The sequence below is a fragment of the Oryx dammah genome, unplaced genomic scaffold (genome assembly GCF_014754425.2).
Source record: "Oryx dammah isolate SB20612 unplaced genomic scaffold, SCBI_Odam_1.1 HiC_scaffold_29, whole genome shotgun sequence".
In the NCBI taxonomy this organism is placed as follows: domain Eukaryota; kingdom Metazoa; phylum Chordata; class Mammalia; order Artiodactyla; family Bovidae; genus Oryx; species Oryx dammah.
Window position 1 is genome coordinate 40,071,084 of NW_024070213.1, and position 16,731 is coordinate 40,087,814.

The 16,731-nt window shown below is 38.3% G+C and overlaps 1 protein-coding gene across 1 annotated transcript in view; it reads right to left on the reverse strand.

The window, feature by feature from the left end:
• Nucleotides 1-960: 960 nt before the first annotated feature.
• Nucleotides 961-16,731, reverse strand: part of LOC120858532 (DENN domain-containing protein 5B) — a 120,493-nt gene continuing 104,722 nt past the window's right edge. The window contains exons 15-21 of the mRNA XM_040234652.1: nt 14,583-14,728; nt 12,938-13,056; nt 11,933-12,120; nt 9,789-9,871; nt 9,445-9,571; nt 7,400-7,574; nt 961-5,935 (exon numbers count right to left, since the gene is read on the reverse strand). Of these exons, the coding sequence (XP_040090586.1) occupies nt 5,752-5,935; nt 7,400-7,574; nt 9,445-9,571; nt 9,789-9,871; nt 11,933-12,120; nt 12,938-13,056; nt 14,583-14,728 (1,022 nt within the window). The 3' untranslated portion in view covers nt 961-5,751. The remainder of the gene's footprint in view (nt 5,936-7,399; nt 7,575-9,444; nt 9,572-9,788; nt 9,872-11,932; nt 12,121-12,937; nt 13,057-14,582; nt 14,729-16,731) is intronic.

Sequence of the window (16,731 nt, forward strand, 5' to 3'; positions counted from 1 at the left end):
ACATGACGCAGCGACTAAACATCAACTATATGTATTACTTGTCATGTTTATTAGGTACTTTGCTCCATTGGAATGTAAATTCCATAAAAGCAGGAATTTGATGTGTGTGTTTAAACTGCTGCATGGTCATAACCTAAAGTAATGCTTAACATGTGGTGAATAATTAATGCATCTCCACCTTTCATTTTTAGTAAGGACTACAGTGCTAGTTATTTTTGAATGTCTTGTTTGTCTCAAAATCATAAATACATTCTACATTTTCTTTTAAAAATTGTTTTTGCTGTTTATGTTTAGATTGTTAAGCGAAGAATTGATTTTTCTGTATGGTGTGAGATAGGGTTCACATTTTTTTTCTTTTCTTTTTACTGCTTTTGGAATAACCAATTGCCCAGCAGATTATATTTCTATTGTGTGTGTGTGTGTGTGTGTATGTGTGTGTGTGTGCACGCCTGCATGCATGTGTGTATGTTCTCTGTGGAATTCTTCAGGCAAGAATCCTAGAGCAGGTTGCCATTTCCTACTTCAGGAGATGTTCCCGACCCAGGGATTGAACCCGCATCTACACTTGGGCTTCTTGCACTGGCAGATGGATTCTTTACCACTGTGCCATCTGGGAAGCTCATATTTCTACTACATAATGGTTTCATGTAGCTTTCTCTCATAATGATTTTATTGCTCTATTTTCTGGAGTCACTGGCCCTGTGCACTACTCAGTATTGAAGTGAAGTCACTCAGTCGTGTCCAACTCTTTACGACCCCATGGACTGTAGCCTACCAGGCTCCTCTGTCCATGGGATTTTCCAAGCAAGAGTACTGGAGTGGATTGCCATTTCCTTCTCCAAGGGATCTTCCCAACCCAGGGACTGAACCCAGGTCTCCCGCATTGTAGACAGACGCTTTACCGTCTGAGCCACCAGGGAAGTCCTCAGTATTAAGGTTCTACAATAATGAAGCAAAACAAAGTATCAACCCCACAGTTTTATTTGTAAAGAACAAAGCATGAAAAGTCATATTTAAATGTACTCCAAAACCTGAAAAACCCACATCAGTTTCTCTGATACATATGTTAAAGTGCTTGATATCACAATACTTTTAAAATTTTAATTATGTTCAGATGAGAAAAAAAATCCAGTTCTGATGCATTTTGTTAACAATACAAAGAAAAAATATATAATTTAAATGCAGAAATGCTTATTTAAAAAAAAGATACACAGGATACATTTATACATGGTTCAAGTGTAACACAGAGAATTCTTTCTATATGTTTAACACCCTCATTTGATTGACAACAGGAACTCTCACCATACCTCTCTACTGTTAACAAGATCTGGTGTCTGGTGTTTGGAATAAAGACTGGGCCACACACAAATACATTTAGGTAAATGTGTCAAGCATAATTCCCTCTCACATAACCCAAGGATACCCTGGATTCATTCCAATGAGGAGAATGTTTTTGATGATTTTTTTTCACTCTGGTATTAATTGCTCAGTGTGATACCTTTCTGGATCCAATCTTTATTTTGTCCTTGAGAGGACAATCAGTTCTGCTAAGATCTGAAAGGATGAGGTTCTCCTTGGATTATTCTGATCACACTCCAGTGGTACCCTCTTCAAAAAGCTTGGAAATCAGTTTGATTCAAGAGTTTTATAAATGGATTTTAATAGGAATAAGAGACCTAGGAGTTTATTATTTGTTTCTCCTTTTACACTAAAAGGTAATATAACAAATACTTATATAGAAACACTGACTTCAAATGACATGGATGATGTGGAAATAGAATTCACTTTATAAAAGTAGAGAAGATCTCAAGACTCCATTCTCAATCAATGAAGGTGCATTAATACTGAAATATAAATAGCTACGGTTCAGATTGTCCTTCCAAATGGTGAAAAAGATAGACTAGTTTCTATAAACCTCACAGAGAAAATACTCAACAGTTCTCAAAATGAAAATCTACTGAAAAATCATAATTCTTACCAGAAAGAAGCTATTTTATAATTAACAGCTACACTCCCAATGCTGTCAAATAAATATTTCCCTGGGCAATCCGAGGTCCTTGTCTGTTGCCTCATATTTCAAAGTATCTCAGAGGGGTCAGTATTTACTATACACAAACTGTAATGTATAGTCTCCATCCCTCTTTTACTTCCATTTACATATAACAGTGCTTTATTGCCAAAAAAGGAAATATGAGCAATTCAGTATTTCCCCTGTATATTCATACAGTGTGACAGAAGTTCATTAAAATGATTTCTTAAAAAGCCGTGTTAAAGTAAATACCACAGGGTTACAAAAGGTACAAAATGTATGAAATATTTAAAATAAAATTTAGAAGGAAATCATAAATTTTGCAAGCTTTCAGTTTCTTCTGTCAGATTCTTGCCACAGTGGGAAAGAGGAAGGGAAGGTCGGGAAGCCTTCCTTCTGTTCTCTGTAGCCCCATTTTCTCCACTGACAACCCTACCTTACACTACTCCACACTGAGCCTCAGTCATTTTAAGGTGCAGATAAGCCCCCAAACAGAACACAGCTTCAGGGTCTCACATATAATACCAACACTGGTGTAATGCCACTATATCAAAAAGGTTATTATTAGGAGTTTCAGAACGTTTGAAAAACACTTGGAAGATAAGTATTTCAGGAGGTAACATTTTCGGCAATTTAATTTTAAAATAATTTCTTCTTAAGCTATTTTGTGAAAATACTAATCATGACTTCAGGCACAACTTTTAATTTATTTTGAAGAAAAAAGTCAAATTTGATTTTTGTATACTTTAACTTTGAAGTATGATGATATAGCAATATACTAATTTATTAACAGCAAAAAGTACACCTCTGAGTGACTTTCCAAAGTCAGGTCGGAAGGCTATGTACACTTCTGTACATTTATTCTAAGAATTTTGCTGCTTTCATGCACAAAATACTTTGATACTCAAAGACAGTTATAAGCCATGTTAAGAATTGTCTTACTTCTTTAGAACTGTATTTTTTACATGACCCCAAACTCTGCTTAAGTATCCTTTTCATTCAGCAACTTGGGTTCTAAGAACTTTTTGTTGTTTCCAAATATTAAATTTCTTCTGAAAAGCCAGCATTACCCATCACTAGAAATATTCAAAAGAATGGGCCATAGGGCATTCGGGCAGTTCATAAGGAGGTCCCCACGGGTCTGGAGCACAGGCTGTATTACTGGACTCCCAAGGTGATAACTCTATAAAGGGCACAGCATTCTAGAGGATGTGTCCATTCTGGTGTGGTTTCTTCTGAAATTGGTCATTTCACTACTGTAGTCAGATAATAGAAAATGGGATGAAACTTCAAGTCAAACTCTTGGGGGTGGGTATTACTTTCTAAAGTAATGGTTTTACTGATAGGTCTGAAATCCAATTTTGCTCCTAGTTTTGTTTTTGGCTGTGCCATAAGGCTTGTAAGATTTTAGTTCCCTGACCAGGGATCAAACCTAGGTCCTCAGCAATAAAAGTATGGAAACCTAACCACTGGACTGCCAGGGAATTCCTGCTTCTACTTTTTGAAACAGGTGTAATTTTCTATTACTTAAGGACAATTTGTTAAAATGAATATTAATCCCTATAAATTATTACTATAAATGAATATTAATCATTATCTGCTACTTGTAAAGGTGGATGAATTAAGATCCAAGGGTAGAAAGACTTATTATTAATATGAATGCCTTGAAGGGCAGTCTCATGTAGCCTGGTATAATTAAAAAAACATGAATTCTACACCCTGTGTTGCCACTGACCAGGTGTGCAGATAAGTATTTAATCTCTCTGATCCTTAAGTCTTCCCGTCTGTAAAATGAGAAGGCTAGATGAGATGAGTCAGTTCTAGCATGCTAACCTAAGTCACCTCTGTTTGCCCAGAATGTGTCAGCAGCTAGGCCTTTGGAAAAGGTAACGAGACCACCACCCTAGATTGGATCATTCTATGGTTTCTCATCATTGAAACAGTAAGCACCTGTGTGAAACAGGTTCTGGATATATCCCATAATAGACTCTCCATGTCCCAGGGGTAGCCACACCACTGTGGACAAATGTTAGCTGCAGCCAAACAAATTTCTGGTCTACCCAGGTCACCCAGAACCATCTTAAACCCTTTCCGTGGGTTTCTAAATGCTGTCTTCAGTTCTCCCTTACCTCCTCAAGGACTCAGTCACGTATTAAAAGGGAGTGTGCCTTGGCTGAGTACAGTGTTTGATAACAGGAGTGGGACACTTATTTCACTAGTTTCTTCCGCAAGAGAAAAAGGGAAGCAACACTATTGGCTAAAGCCCAGGACCCTCAGATGACACAAGGGTCCTGAGAGGCCATGACTTTGCTTCTCAGTCACAACTGGGAATAACTGGAGCTCTGCTAAGGCAATTTTCTAACAACGTGCAACCCAACCGTAACATGAAGACTTAAGGTAACGTGCTAACACTGTATTTAACTTCCTTAAAAAACACCAAATTGGAAAGTAACTCACAACGTTTGGTCTTCCAAATTGTTGCCTCTTGTTTTGCTTCCATTTTGCCAGTCTGCGCTGTTCTGGCTTTTACCTTCCTGGGCCAGCAGTATTACATTTTCACCACTGCTTACAAAGGAACAGACAGCTGGCCCTGAAACACCCAGAAAGCGTTCATTCTTTCTCTCTTCTTCTGGTATTTGCATTATCATGGTCAACAAATACTTTCACAAAAACATTCCAAGCCACACAGAGTCCTCCTCCTTCTTAGACATTCTTTCCATTTCCTGAGGGGGGATGGGCACTGGAAGAGGGGAGGCGGGTGATTGGAACCAAACAAAGACAGTGTTTGTGGTTATTCTTGAGAGGTAAGGGACCACTGCAGGGTTGAGACGGCCAAATTGAAAGTACAGAATCAAACTGCTGTTTGCAGTTTTTAAGACTATGAGGCCAACACTCTGAAATTCACATCTCCCCAAAGTACCTCAAATAACAAGAATAAAAATGTCAAGGATGAAGTTAGTCTAGGCTAATCTTTCTAAAGTGTAAAGAAGTTAATATAATCCCACAATTTCACACACTTCTCAGGGCTTTGTGTGTTCTCTTTTCAGTTCAGCCAAGCTCCTGGGGTCCAGTATTTAAAATATTTGAATTATATCTTTATCTTGTGCTGATGGAAAAAATTTTCCAAAAGACTGGAAGAGTGGCTCAATTCAAATTATGAAACCACATGAAACTTAAAAGATGTAAATGAGGGCTACTCCCCTACAGTAGGTAAACTGTTTACATTCACAACATAAAGGGTAAGACACCAGGATGGCTGGCTAGTACATAACAATGCTTTCTGGATTCCTTTGTGGTACCTGGAGGAAAATAAAAAGCCCCAATGGGTGGTACTATATTTACATGTTTACTGGCTTCTTCCTGACTAGCACCACTCTCCCCACTACCCAACTCCCAATACTTTTAAGCTACTGATTTTAAGTTACAGGAGTATTCAATCTAAGAAAAGTATCTTATTAGAGTAATAGAATTTCTTAAAGAAGAGAGAATATTTACACACATCTAACACATGAAAATACTCAATTTTATACTAAATTCCAGGTTCAAATGAACTACAATACAGCATTTTGCCTTGTCTGCAGTGTGAGGACTGTTCACATTAGGGGACACGCTGTGCCGCCCCTGCAGTGACTCACTGCCTTGTCAGACAAGTCCAAATCCGTCCCCATTGTCGGGGAAGGTTCAGGAACAAGGGTTCTGGACTGAGTTTCTAGCTAATTGGGTTACACATCCACTCCTTTGATGAGTGAGCCTTCTAAGACTATGGTGAAGTCCTGAATGGTCTGTAGAATGCGGATGAGGGAGTTGACCGTCATGTGATCTCGCAGGAGGGCGTTCTCCTCATACATTCGGCTGATGGCAGGACACTCGGCTAAGAGAGGAATCCACTGTGGGAGCAGGCGATCTCTGCAGACCCAAACAGAAACAAGTCCTGAGCACTGCTGCCCTACTGCAGAACTACACACACACAGGAGCTTTGGACAGGAAGGTACGAGGCTGAATGAGGCAAAATCTAGCCAAGCTCTGAGGTCACCAGAGAGAAAATCAAAGTCAAGTAGTTGGATAATTACTGGTTAAAAAGATACGCTAAGGGGGAAAGGAAACCTATCAGATTCTAAGAGTGAGTCTGTACAAGTTGGCCATAAAGACTTAGATGTGGTAAAAATATTCTCTATTCTGATTCTACCTCTTTTAAAAAAGCAGAATGTCATTTTGTATTGTTTAACAGAGATGTTATCCAGACATCTGTGACAAGCCATGCCACAGTAGACCTTTTGGGAAGAAAGACTCCATTAAATTGTAGGGACTAGCACTTAAAAAAAAAATTTACACAACATAAAAAGGTAAGGAACAAAATCAAAGCAGAAAAACATTAGATCTTATAAAAAAGAGTGTTGCATTGATCTAATAAATCACAACAGTAAAGAGAGAAAAGGAGATAAGGATCATGCTCAAAAGGAACTTAAAAAGCACAGCTGAAGTTGGACAGCTTTTATTAAGAAAAAATATACAATTTAGCTCAATAAACCAGCTGTTTCAGGAGGACAGGATCTCAATCTTTAACGTTTCCTGATTAAACTGACATTAGTATCTGCCACTAAGTTGCTTAGAGACCCTTGCTGAGCGGCTGTCAGTACACCTTCATGACAAGGCAGCTAGGTTATCCTCCAAGAGGTGTTGGGGCTTAGAAGAAAACAAACATTGCAAAGATAAAAAATCTAAGGGTCTGTGTGGTTCATTTCTTACAATTCTGAGAGCTGTTTTAATTAATGGATTGTATAGCTCCTATGTGTCATTTTACAAAAATAAAGGGGTAGGAAACTGTCTTAAAGAGACTTTCCATAGTAAGAATTCTACAATGTCATCAAATTTAAAGCAATATGGTACTGTATACATACCATACAAGCTCTGTACAGAAAATATGTATGTGTGAATGTGCTGGTGTGTCTATTACTTCCACCTGTCTATGGTGCAGTACTGTGTCACGGTTCAGAGCTCGGGGCTCTGGGGTGATACTGGGTATAAATCTTGGCTCTGCCTCTTTCTAGCTGTGTGACCTTGGGAAAGTCTGTTAACTTATCTGTGCCTCTTCTACTTTCTATTTTCTCACCTATCCAGGGGGGATATTGCTTGCTCCTTCATGCAGGGGTGGTGGTGAAGTGATAGGAGGGTTAAATGAGATAATACATGTGAAGTACTAAGCATAGTGCCCAACACACAGCAAACACCCAATAAACAGGAGTCTCATAAAACCTGGAATGGAAGAAACCAACTGGAGAGCTTTGGAAGGGGCATGGTCTGGTATAAACCTTTCTAAATTCTTGTTCAACACATGACAAAGACAGGGAAAGTCAAGAACTAGCTTAATACCGTGTTCCAAGGCAAACTAAGATCTGGAATTTGCCATCCTTCCCAATATTCCGGGGTGCAGTATTAATAGCATTTACATAGTGGCAGAAGGTTTTGCAGGATGATTTCTGAATGAGGACATCATCTTCATTATCTAGAATCTGGTCAGTGGTTTCAAAATAAGCAACTGCTCTCTCTGGGGAAGGAAATCAGAATCATATCACAGTGCACATTAATACTTCATATACAAAAAGATGAAACAATGTATTCTGGAAATACTAACAATGCTTTGCATTATAGCCAATCCTAAAACCCAAACCATTATTTTAACATTGGTTTCACAATAAATCCTAAAGGCCCATGTTTCCTGGTAGAACAATACGCTCCCAGGAATTTATTATCTAATCTAGACTACACTCTAGATGGCTGAAAAGCTTACTCTCTTTAGAATACCTTCAAAAATGGCAATTGATAGCAAAGAAAAAATAAACATGGTTTTTTCTGTTAAGACTGGATCCTTCTAGGAGTAAGCAGCAAAGACATGGTAGCCATTGAGATGGTGCCCTTTGATCTAGTTATAGAATGGCTGGCTAACACTTTGCAGCAAAATCTTGAAACAGAACTGCTTCAGTAAATCTGAGGAAGAGTTATTAATACATTTATCAGAAGCAGGACTAGTAAGATTCAGTGCATTCCAAAAGGAAAAAAATACCCCACTCTAGGGGCCTAGCTCTGTCCACTTTCCTTTCTTTGTCTGAAAATTCAGTTTTGGATAAAACCAACTATTTCATCCAGGTCTTATTTACAAAACATGAAACAATCACCCTGTTAAAGAGACTGAATTGTAGAAGAGGTGCATAGCAAAATAAAGAATACAAAGTTTAGGGAGCTAGAGAACCACAATCTAATCAAACTTTCCTGAAGATGGAAACATTCTATATCTGCAAGGTCCAATTCTATAGCCCCTTGCAGGGCCAGTATGACTAATGGAGTCAATTTAAAATTTGATTTAAATTAAGTCAATTTAAATAGCCACATATGACTAGTGGTTACCATACTGGATAGCACAGAACTAGAGTAATCTTTTTAAAACATAAATTATATCATATTCCTCAGCTCCCTGGTAGCTCAGACAGTAAAGAGTCCGCCTGTAATGCGGGAGACCTGGGTTTGATCCCTGGGTTGGGAAGATCCCCTAGAGAAGGGCATGGCAACCAACTTGAGTATTCTTGCCCGGAGAATCCAATCCCCATGGACAGAGAAGCCTGGCAGGCAACAGTCCATGGGGTCGCAAAGGAGTTGAACACGACTGAGTGAGTAAGCACACCTTAGCTCCAAGTCTTCCAATGACTTCCCATTCCATTCAGGATAAAGACCAATTGCTTCCAAAGACATAGAAGGCCCTCCACAACCCAGCTCTAGCAATAAAAACCTTCTCTCCAAATACCCACCCTCTCTCCCTCACTCTGTTCCAGTCACACTCACCTCCTTGCTGCTCTACAGAAAGCCAAGCACAGCCCCACCCTGCTCTGCCAGGGCACTTGTCTCAGCCTGGGGTACTCTCCTCTGGGTATTCACAAGGCTCACTTCCTCATGTTCTTAAAGTCTTTGCTCAACAGTACCTTATCAACAAGGTCTATAACCTTCCTAATTAAAAGAGTACTCCCACTCCGCTTCCTTTTGCCTTGCTCCATTTTTGTCTGCATCAATGATGACCTTCCAACATATCATATAAATTACATATCTGTTATGATTTTGTATATTGTTTGCCCTCCGGACCCCACAAGACTGTAAGTTTGTCAACCATAGGAATTTCTGTGTCTTGTTTACTTTTAACTTGAAGTGTATATCTTGAGCATCTAAAATAGTTTAGAATATTGTGAACACACACACACACAGATATATTTGCTGACTGAATGAAAAGCACAGACACTGCTTATTTGATATTTACTTTGAAAAACATATACCCTTATCACTAACCCTTATTTGCTCAAATTCTTGGGTTTTTGAGTTTTCTAAGACACATTTCAATGACCTTACAACAATGTACACCAGCTTTAATTTACCTATGAAGTCCCAGATGAAGACATTCTTGTGAAAGATGCGAGCTGATTTGAAGCCATGGTGGAAAACTTGCTCAAGTGCTGCAACTAAGCCACTCTCTCCACACAGCAACACAGTGAGGCTTCCTCTCTGTGGAGAGCAACACACAGTGTCAGAGAATAAGCTCCTGCATTGATGTTTAAGAAAAACAGTAGAGGAACAAGTGCTGAGGCTAGCTATGAAACATGTTTTTGCAGCTATTAGAAAGCTTACAAATGAAAATTAATGCACCTTTTTATTGCCTTATGTGTCATGTATAAAAGCCGCTTTAAAATCCTACCATAGTAAGTTTTATAGCCGATCATACCTCTTTTTCAGGTTTGTGAAAATGTTTCACAATGTTGTTCACAGCTTCTCCAATTCCTTCTTGGATCTGTCCTGCATTGGGTTCTAAAAAATAATGAATAATGGTGGAAATTTCAGGCAAGGAAAATAAACCAAGTACTACAGGGCATCAACTGTGCCTGCCTGTGCAGGAAACACTTCACCAGGGCAAGGTGCCTTGTCAGGGATCCATGAAACCTGCCTTGCCAGTTTGGTCAAGTGAGACATATTGGCACAATGGAAAAGAATCTGAGACCCCCAAGACTCAAATCCCAGCCTTACCACTCAAAATCTATAACTATAGTCACCAATTTTAAGTATGTAATTTGATGAGTTTTGACAGATGTATAGACATTAACTACCACTATAATCAAAATACAGAAAATTTCCATCAACCGCAAAAGTTCCTCTGTTCCCCTTTTCAGTCAATTCCTTTCCCCAGCTTGTAACTTTGTAACCCCTGTCAACGACTGATCTGCTTTCCATCATTATTATATTGCCTTTTCTAGAATTTAATAAATAGAATTGTATAATGTCTGCTTTTTCTCACCTGGCACAATACTTTTGATTCATCTATGTATGATGTTAGCTGCTATATGAACACTATTGCTGAATAGTATCCCAATGACTAGATATATCACTATCTGCTTATCCACTTACCAGCTGGTGGATATTGCGGGTGTTTCCATTCTAGCTATTAGGAATAAAGCTGCTTGCAAAGTTGAGTACGAGTCTTGTATAGATATATACATTCATTTCTCTAGGATATATACATCTAGATTAAGAGTTCTGGGTGAAGTGTTATGGTTAGGATATGTATATATCTTTATAAGAAATTGCCAAATGGTTTTTCCTTTTGCATTCCCATTGTAATATATGTGTATTGTCTATCCTCTTTTTAGCTATTCTAGTGTATGTGTGGTACTAAGTTTACTTCTGGAGGCAGAAAAGAATTATGGATAAAGGGAATCATTTATTAAAGAATAAGGGAGATTGTTAAAGACCATATCATTCTAATAGTTAATATATCACTATATGCTAACAAATGGATATAGAATAATAATATCTAAGGAAATTGCTTTGTTAACTAAGGACCTCTTAGGTACCTCTTATTAATAAGGTACCTCCAATAACTCATGGTTATTGTCTATGAATTGGAATAAAACCACTTCTTCACTGTCTCTTTAGTTTTCTGTGGCTCCTGTAACAGATACCACAAATTTAGTAACTTAAAAAAAGGAGAAATTTCTTCTCTCACAATTCCAGAGGAAGAAGTCAGAAATCAGTATCAATGGGTAGAAATCAAGTTGCGGACAGGGCTGTGCTTCCTCAGGAGGCTCAGTGGAACAAGTTGCTCCTTGCCTCTTCAAGCCCAGGTGGCATTCCTTGGCTTGCATCCACATCACTCCAGTCTCTGCCTCCATCTGTCTATTTATTGTCTTTTCCTCTGTGTGTCTAATTTCCTTTTGCCTCTTATAACAATACATGTAATTGCATTTAGGGTCCACCTGGATAACCCAGATAATTTCCCTATCTCAAGATCCTTAACTTACTCATATTTGCATGCAAATAAAGTAACATTTACATATCCCAGGGATTAAAATTTGATATCCTTGGGAGACTAAAGACCACATTAGTATAAACTAGAAGTTTACTGTGCATGTGAACACAGTACCCTATCTGTAGAAGTCACTTTTTTATAAATTTTGTCACTTCTACAGGAAGTTTGGGGGTGGGGTGGAGAGTGGAAGTTTTAGAATTCCTCTTAGAAAAAGGGGCTTTGGATAACGAGATATGAGAGTACTATAACTGTCCTTATTCTTCCTTGAAGTTTCAGGCAAAATATTATTTATTCATACTTTCAGAGCATAACTAAAACAGAGCAGGTGGTTTTTTATTGGATTTTAACATCTAAACTCTTCAGGCTTTTGATTATTTGTAATTATCCTGCCGTATTTCCCCCCTTTTCTCTCTCCACTCTAAAGTCTTTCTCACAAATTAATTTTCCTCAGCTTTCTTCTTAATCTCCTTACCATAATTCATTTAACACAACAGTTTTTTATGAAACGGCCACATGATGCCTAAAACATCTAAGACACATTGGAAAATAAAAAAACAACTCATTACTGGTAGTTTTTCCTGTCAGTGATGTGATGCTCAGTCTCCTGGCCACAGTGGGTGACTTCTGCTGGGGTGGAGTCCGACACTGCTTTACTAGATCCTCATCTGTTGCTGATGTCATCAATTCTCCAATGAGAATTCTCTCCAGACTTCCATCATCAATGCCTTTCCCCAGCCACCGCCCACATGGGAACCTAGCAGGACAGAAAAAAACTTAAGAATCTCCAATATTTTACTAGCTTTAATCAGAATTTTAAAATGGTACCAAGGGTGAAACCCATCATTTTAGTGGGTGATCAGCCTGTGGGTGATTTTTTTCATTATGAAAAACTGCAAACACTTAGAAGACAAAAAAATAGACACCCATGTTCTTATGACTTAGTTATAACATTCTCCCATACACTTCATTTTTGTTTTTTGTTAAAAGTATTTTAAAGTAAATTACACACATCAGGACATTTTACTAATTACTTCAGTGAATCTCTGAAAAATAAAGAAATTCTCTCTTGTATAGCCGTAAATTATTTTCAAATTAAAGTAACTTTTAAATATTTTCTCATACCTCATCTATATCAAAATTCTATAGTTAGTTTCAACAAGAGTATCTTCAAACTAGATGTTAATGTGGGAATTAAGTTCCAGGAAAAAAGAGGAGAATGTTCTCAAAGAGGAGTGCTGGGTGCAATCAGGAATGTCCAAAAGAGCCTTTTGTCTTACTGATATAATATTTTAAGCTTCTTTTTTTCCTTTTCTTATCAGACTTCCAATCTTTTTCAATATTTGTGGACTAAGTGTTAGCAGCAAACACAGTTAGTCTTTTTGAGAAATATTTTGGGGGCAATTTTGTATTTGGAACAAAATAACAGAACTTTGTTATTACATAAACAACCCAAAAAACTAAAGTAAAATTCAAAAGGTAGTGGGAAAGCTTTAGAATGAAAATAATTCTCAAAGTTTTTCTTGTCTAAAAGGTATTAAAAGAAATTTGAACACCCAAGGACATTTACTTACCTATATGTATGTCCTGTGATTTCATTTCTGACCATGACACAATCCACTAGCCATTTGGCTAACAGTCCTGAGTTATCGTGACCAATCTGGACAGTCGTCAGCTTCCCTAGGTTCTGGCACTGTAGGGACAGGACCATAGGGTACTCAGTTCCTGATCTTTTCCTGCTACCTCTCAGTGGTTCCAAACAATTTACAAGTGCAGAGGACTCTGCATAATATGTTCTGTTGTGCACTCGAAAAAAATATCCAAATAGATCCCTTCTAATGAGACAGGAGACATAGGAACATTATTAAATGAGAGGGACTACACAATGTCTGAGAGTAGCTATGTAAACAGGTGCTTGAAGAACACTTGAGAAGGAACAATGATTTCCAACTGGAGAATCCAGAAACACAGTCAGTAGATATTTTTCCTTTGAAGGATGAGAAGAATTCCAAAAAATGGGAAAGGATGCTATTTAGATTTAGTTATAGGGAGGTCAGAAAAATAATTATAGACATAAAAAATCACCAACTTTTTCTGCTTTAATAAATACTAAGGCAGAACTGACCTCAACCATCATCTAGAAGTCTCTGAAGCTACTGTTAAAAAAAGCATAGTTATCAGCATCCTTCCTGACCCTTTGTGCAAAAGTACAAAAGAAAGTGATGATAACAGAAATGGTAAATATAAATGTCAACAAAATTCTGACTTAGAAATTCTGATGAAAGATCACAGACCCCAACTGACTATGTATAGCTGGGAACCTCAAAGCTATGAGTTCTCAAAGCACTTGACATCTTTGAATCACAATGATCTAGGTGATGGAGGAGGGCATCTTGAATTAGTTGTGGCAGCAGAGATGCAAAGAAGCAGGCAAATGTGAGAGTCTAGAAACAGCAATTATGGGACTTATAATGCAGTTTATGCTCTATACTTGGTAGTCAAAGAAAAGCCAAGGATTTTAATCTTTTATATAGAGATAGCTGTGAACCCACTGGTTAGATGGTGTCAAAATAAGCTCTTGGGCAGTGTCATGATTCTGAGTGGAAACTGCCATTCCTAGACCCCAGGAACAGAATGGTCAGTTAGTACCACTTCTCTTCTGAAAGAACAGGTGTTTGTCTTTCTGCATGCCAGGATCAACTAGCATGTGGGCTCAAAAGTATGGGACTACTTCACCAGCTAAGACTGGAAAACTGACTATCATAGTGAGAGGTATTTTTGCAAGATCACTTTACAAATACCACCATGTGGTCTAAAGGCCAAAGCATGAAGAGCAGCTCCCATTCCCTTTGTCCAGGTTCAGGCAGGGTGAATTTACAGTTTGGAAGAGAACCACTGTGGGGAAAGCATTCACCTGAATGTTCTCTACGTGCCTGGTTCTACAACACGGGTTGGAATTATGGAAAAGGACCTGGCAAAGCCCCAGAGTGCACCACTACAAGTAGAAATACACAGCTTAACAATTAAAACAACAATAAAAATGCAAAACAAATCCATGTGTTCAAGACAACTTTAGGGGTATATTCCCCTAAATGATCCTGCATGCTTAATTACCCTTTATATTATTTGACTCAGGGAAAAATGAAAAACTGAAACTAGCATTGTTGTGTAGAACTATGTATGACACTTTGTGCTAAGAACGCAATTAGCTGAACCTACTTCAAAAGTCATTTCAAGGAGGTTTTTGGGAATCTGCATTACTCCCGTGTCTCCTAGTTCTCCTGATACACAGATCCAAGGGTTCGACGTGATGATCGCGTTGCTCAGCTTTTTGATGGGAATGATCACTGACCTATATGGAATCACTGAAAGAAAAATGCTGAAATTAATACAAAATTACAGTGAAGTTCTCTTGAAGAAAACAAATATATATTCAGAATTCTGTTGGCTTTCACAGGTAATTTGCTTTTTAATGATCTATCAAGATATACTTAAGCAACAGGATGAGATCATAACCTCCTCTAGTCTAGAAAGATGAGGTCTGGTTTATAAGCCACAAGTCCCAATACTTGTACTAGTTTCCATACTTATACATCATTATGTATACACGGCATTGTTGTTCAGTTGCTAAATTCTGTCCGACTCTTTGCAACCCCATGGACTGTAGCACACCAGGCTCCTCTGTCCTTCACTATTACCTGGAGTTTGCTCAAATTCTTATACATCGAGTCGGTGATAACTATCTAACCATCTCAACCTCTGTCGCTCTCTTATCCTTTTGCCCTCAATCTTTCTCAGTATCAGGGTCGTTTTCAATGAGTTGGCTATTCGCATCAGGTGGCCAAAGTATTGGAGCTTCAGATGCAGCAACAGTCCTTTCAATAAATATTCAGGGTTGATTCCCTTCAGGATTGACTGATTTGATCTCCATGCAGCCCAAGGGACTCTCAAGAGTCTTTTCCAGCACCACAATTAGAAAGCACCAATTCTTCAGCACTCAGCCTTCTTATGGTCCAACTCTCACACCCATAACATGGCATGCTTATCATCAGCACTACATTTTATAAATAATGCCAGGCATTAGCACCAGAATACCTGAGGACATAAACAGTGACTGTGTAGTATTTTCATTGCTTTGATGTTTTTATTCATTTTGTTCCAAAATGGAGTACAAATGAGCATGGTTACTGGCATGGTTTCATATAAAGAAGGTGGTTGGTGACTACTTCACAGTATCTGTTTGTTGCTGATTTTCTTGGGCAATGCTTCACAACACTGCACTTCAGAACTTTCTCATCCCAGTGTTACAGTCCTATATGCAAAGCCAGTAATAAACAACAGCACCTCCATTCCAGTTGTAATATGAAGTCTATTAGCTACAGCTTGGAAAGGGGGCTCTAGGGCAAGAGGTGCCTCAGGGAGAGAATCAGGATGCGGAAAGGAAATCTGTGAAATCCTTCCCTTTGAAGGCTCTTCAAAGGCAAGGCCACTAGATGTCACTGGCCAAACACCATCATTTGCTCAAATGTGGAGCCCACAGTTAGGCATTCCACTTACCTCCCTTTCCTTTAAAAAAGGAGGATGGCTCAAACACATTAGCATATTTTTATCCCTCAGAGCCATACTTTTTTTAAAAAAAAAGGGTAGAATCAATATTTTGGTTGGTATTCTCTTCATCCAGTCACAAGAGAACTATTAAAAAGTCCTCTTTGAAAGAACTACACGTAGGATTAAAACCAGTCACTGGACCAGGGGCTCAGATACTGCCTCACAGTAGGGGTTCATGTTTCAGTGTGCTCTTAGATGAGCAAAATGAATGGGATAAATGGCTCATTTCTCTAATTTTACATAGAGGATTTTCTTTCTGTTGGCTGAATAACCCCCCTTTCTGTCCTTTTATTTTGGCTGAAGGAAAGGAAAATGTCAGAGAAAAAGGCCATATTTTCATGGTTTAGTAATCATGAGAATCAAACTATTTTTGAAACTGAAAGCAGAAGAGGTTAGTGCAAGACGTTATTTTAGGTGCCAGAGGCTACTCGTTTCTTTCACTGACAGGATTAGAAAAGAGGCAGAAAAGGCTTCTTTAGGGTCAGCGGTTCTGTTGGCTGCAAAGGGCTCACAGATAAACAACAACGATTTCACAAAGCAGAAAAAGAGTAGTATTATTAAACTCAGAATATTTATTTCATGAAGTATTTCAATTCCCTAGTTGTAACAGTTACACGGATAAAGAGAAATCTGCAGATATGGGGAGGAGCTTAGGAGTCCTAACTCCCTCTGCAATTTCTTCTCTTTCAAAATTGTATATAACACCTTAGCTTCTAATTAACTAACAGTATCTTGACACATATTACAGGTTAGCCTAATA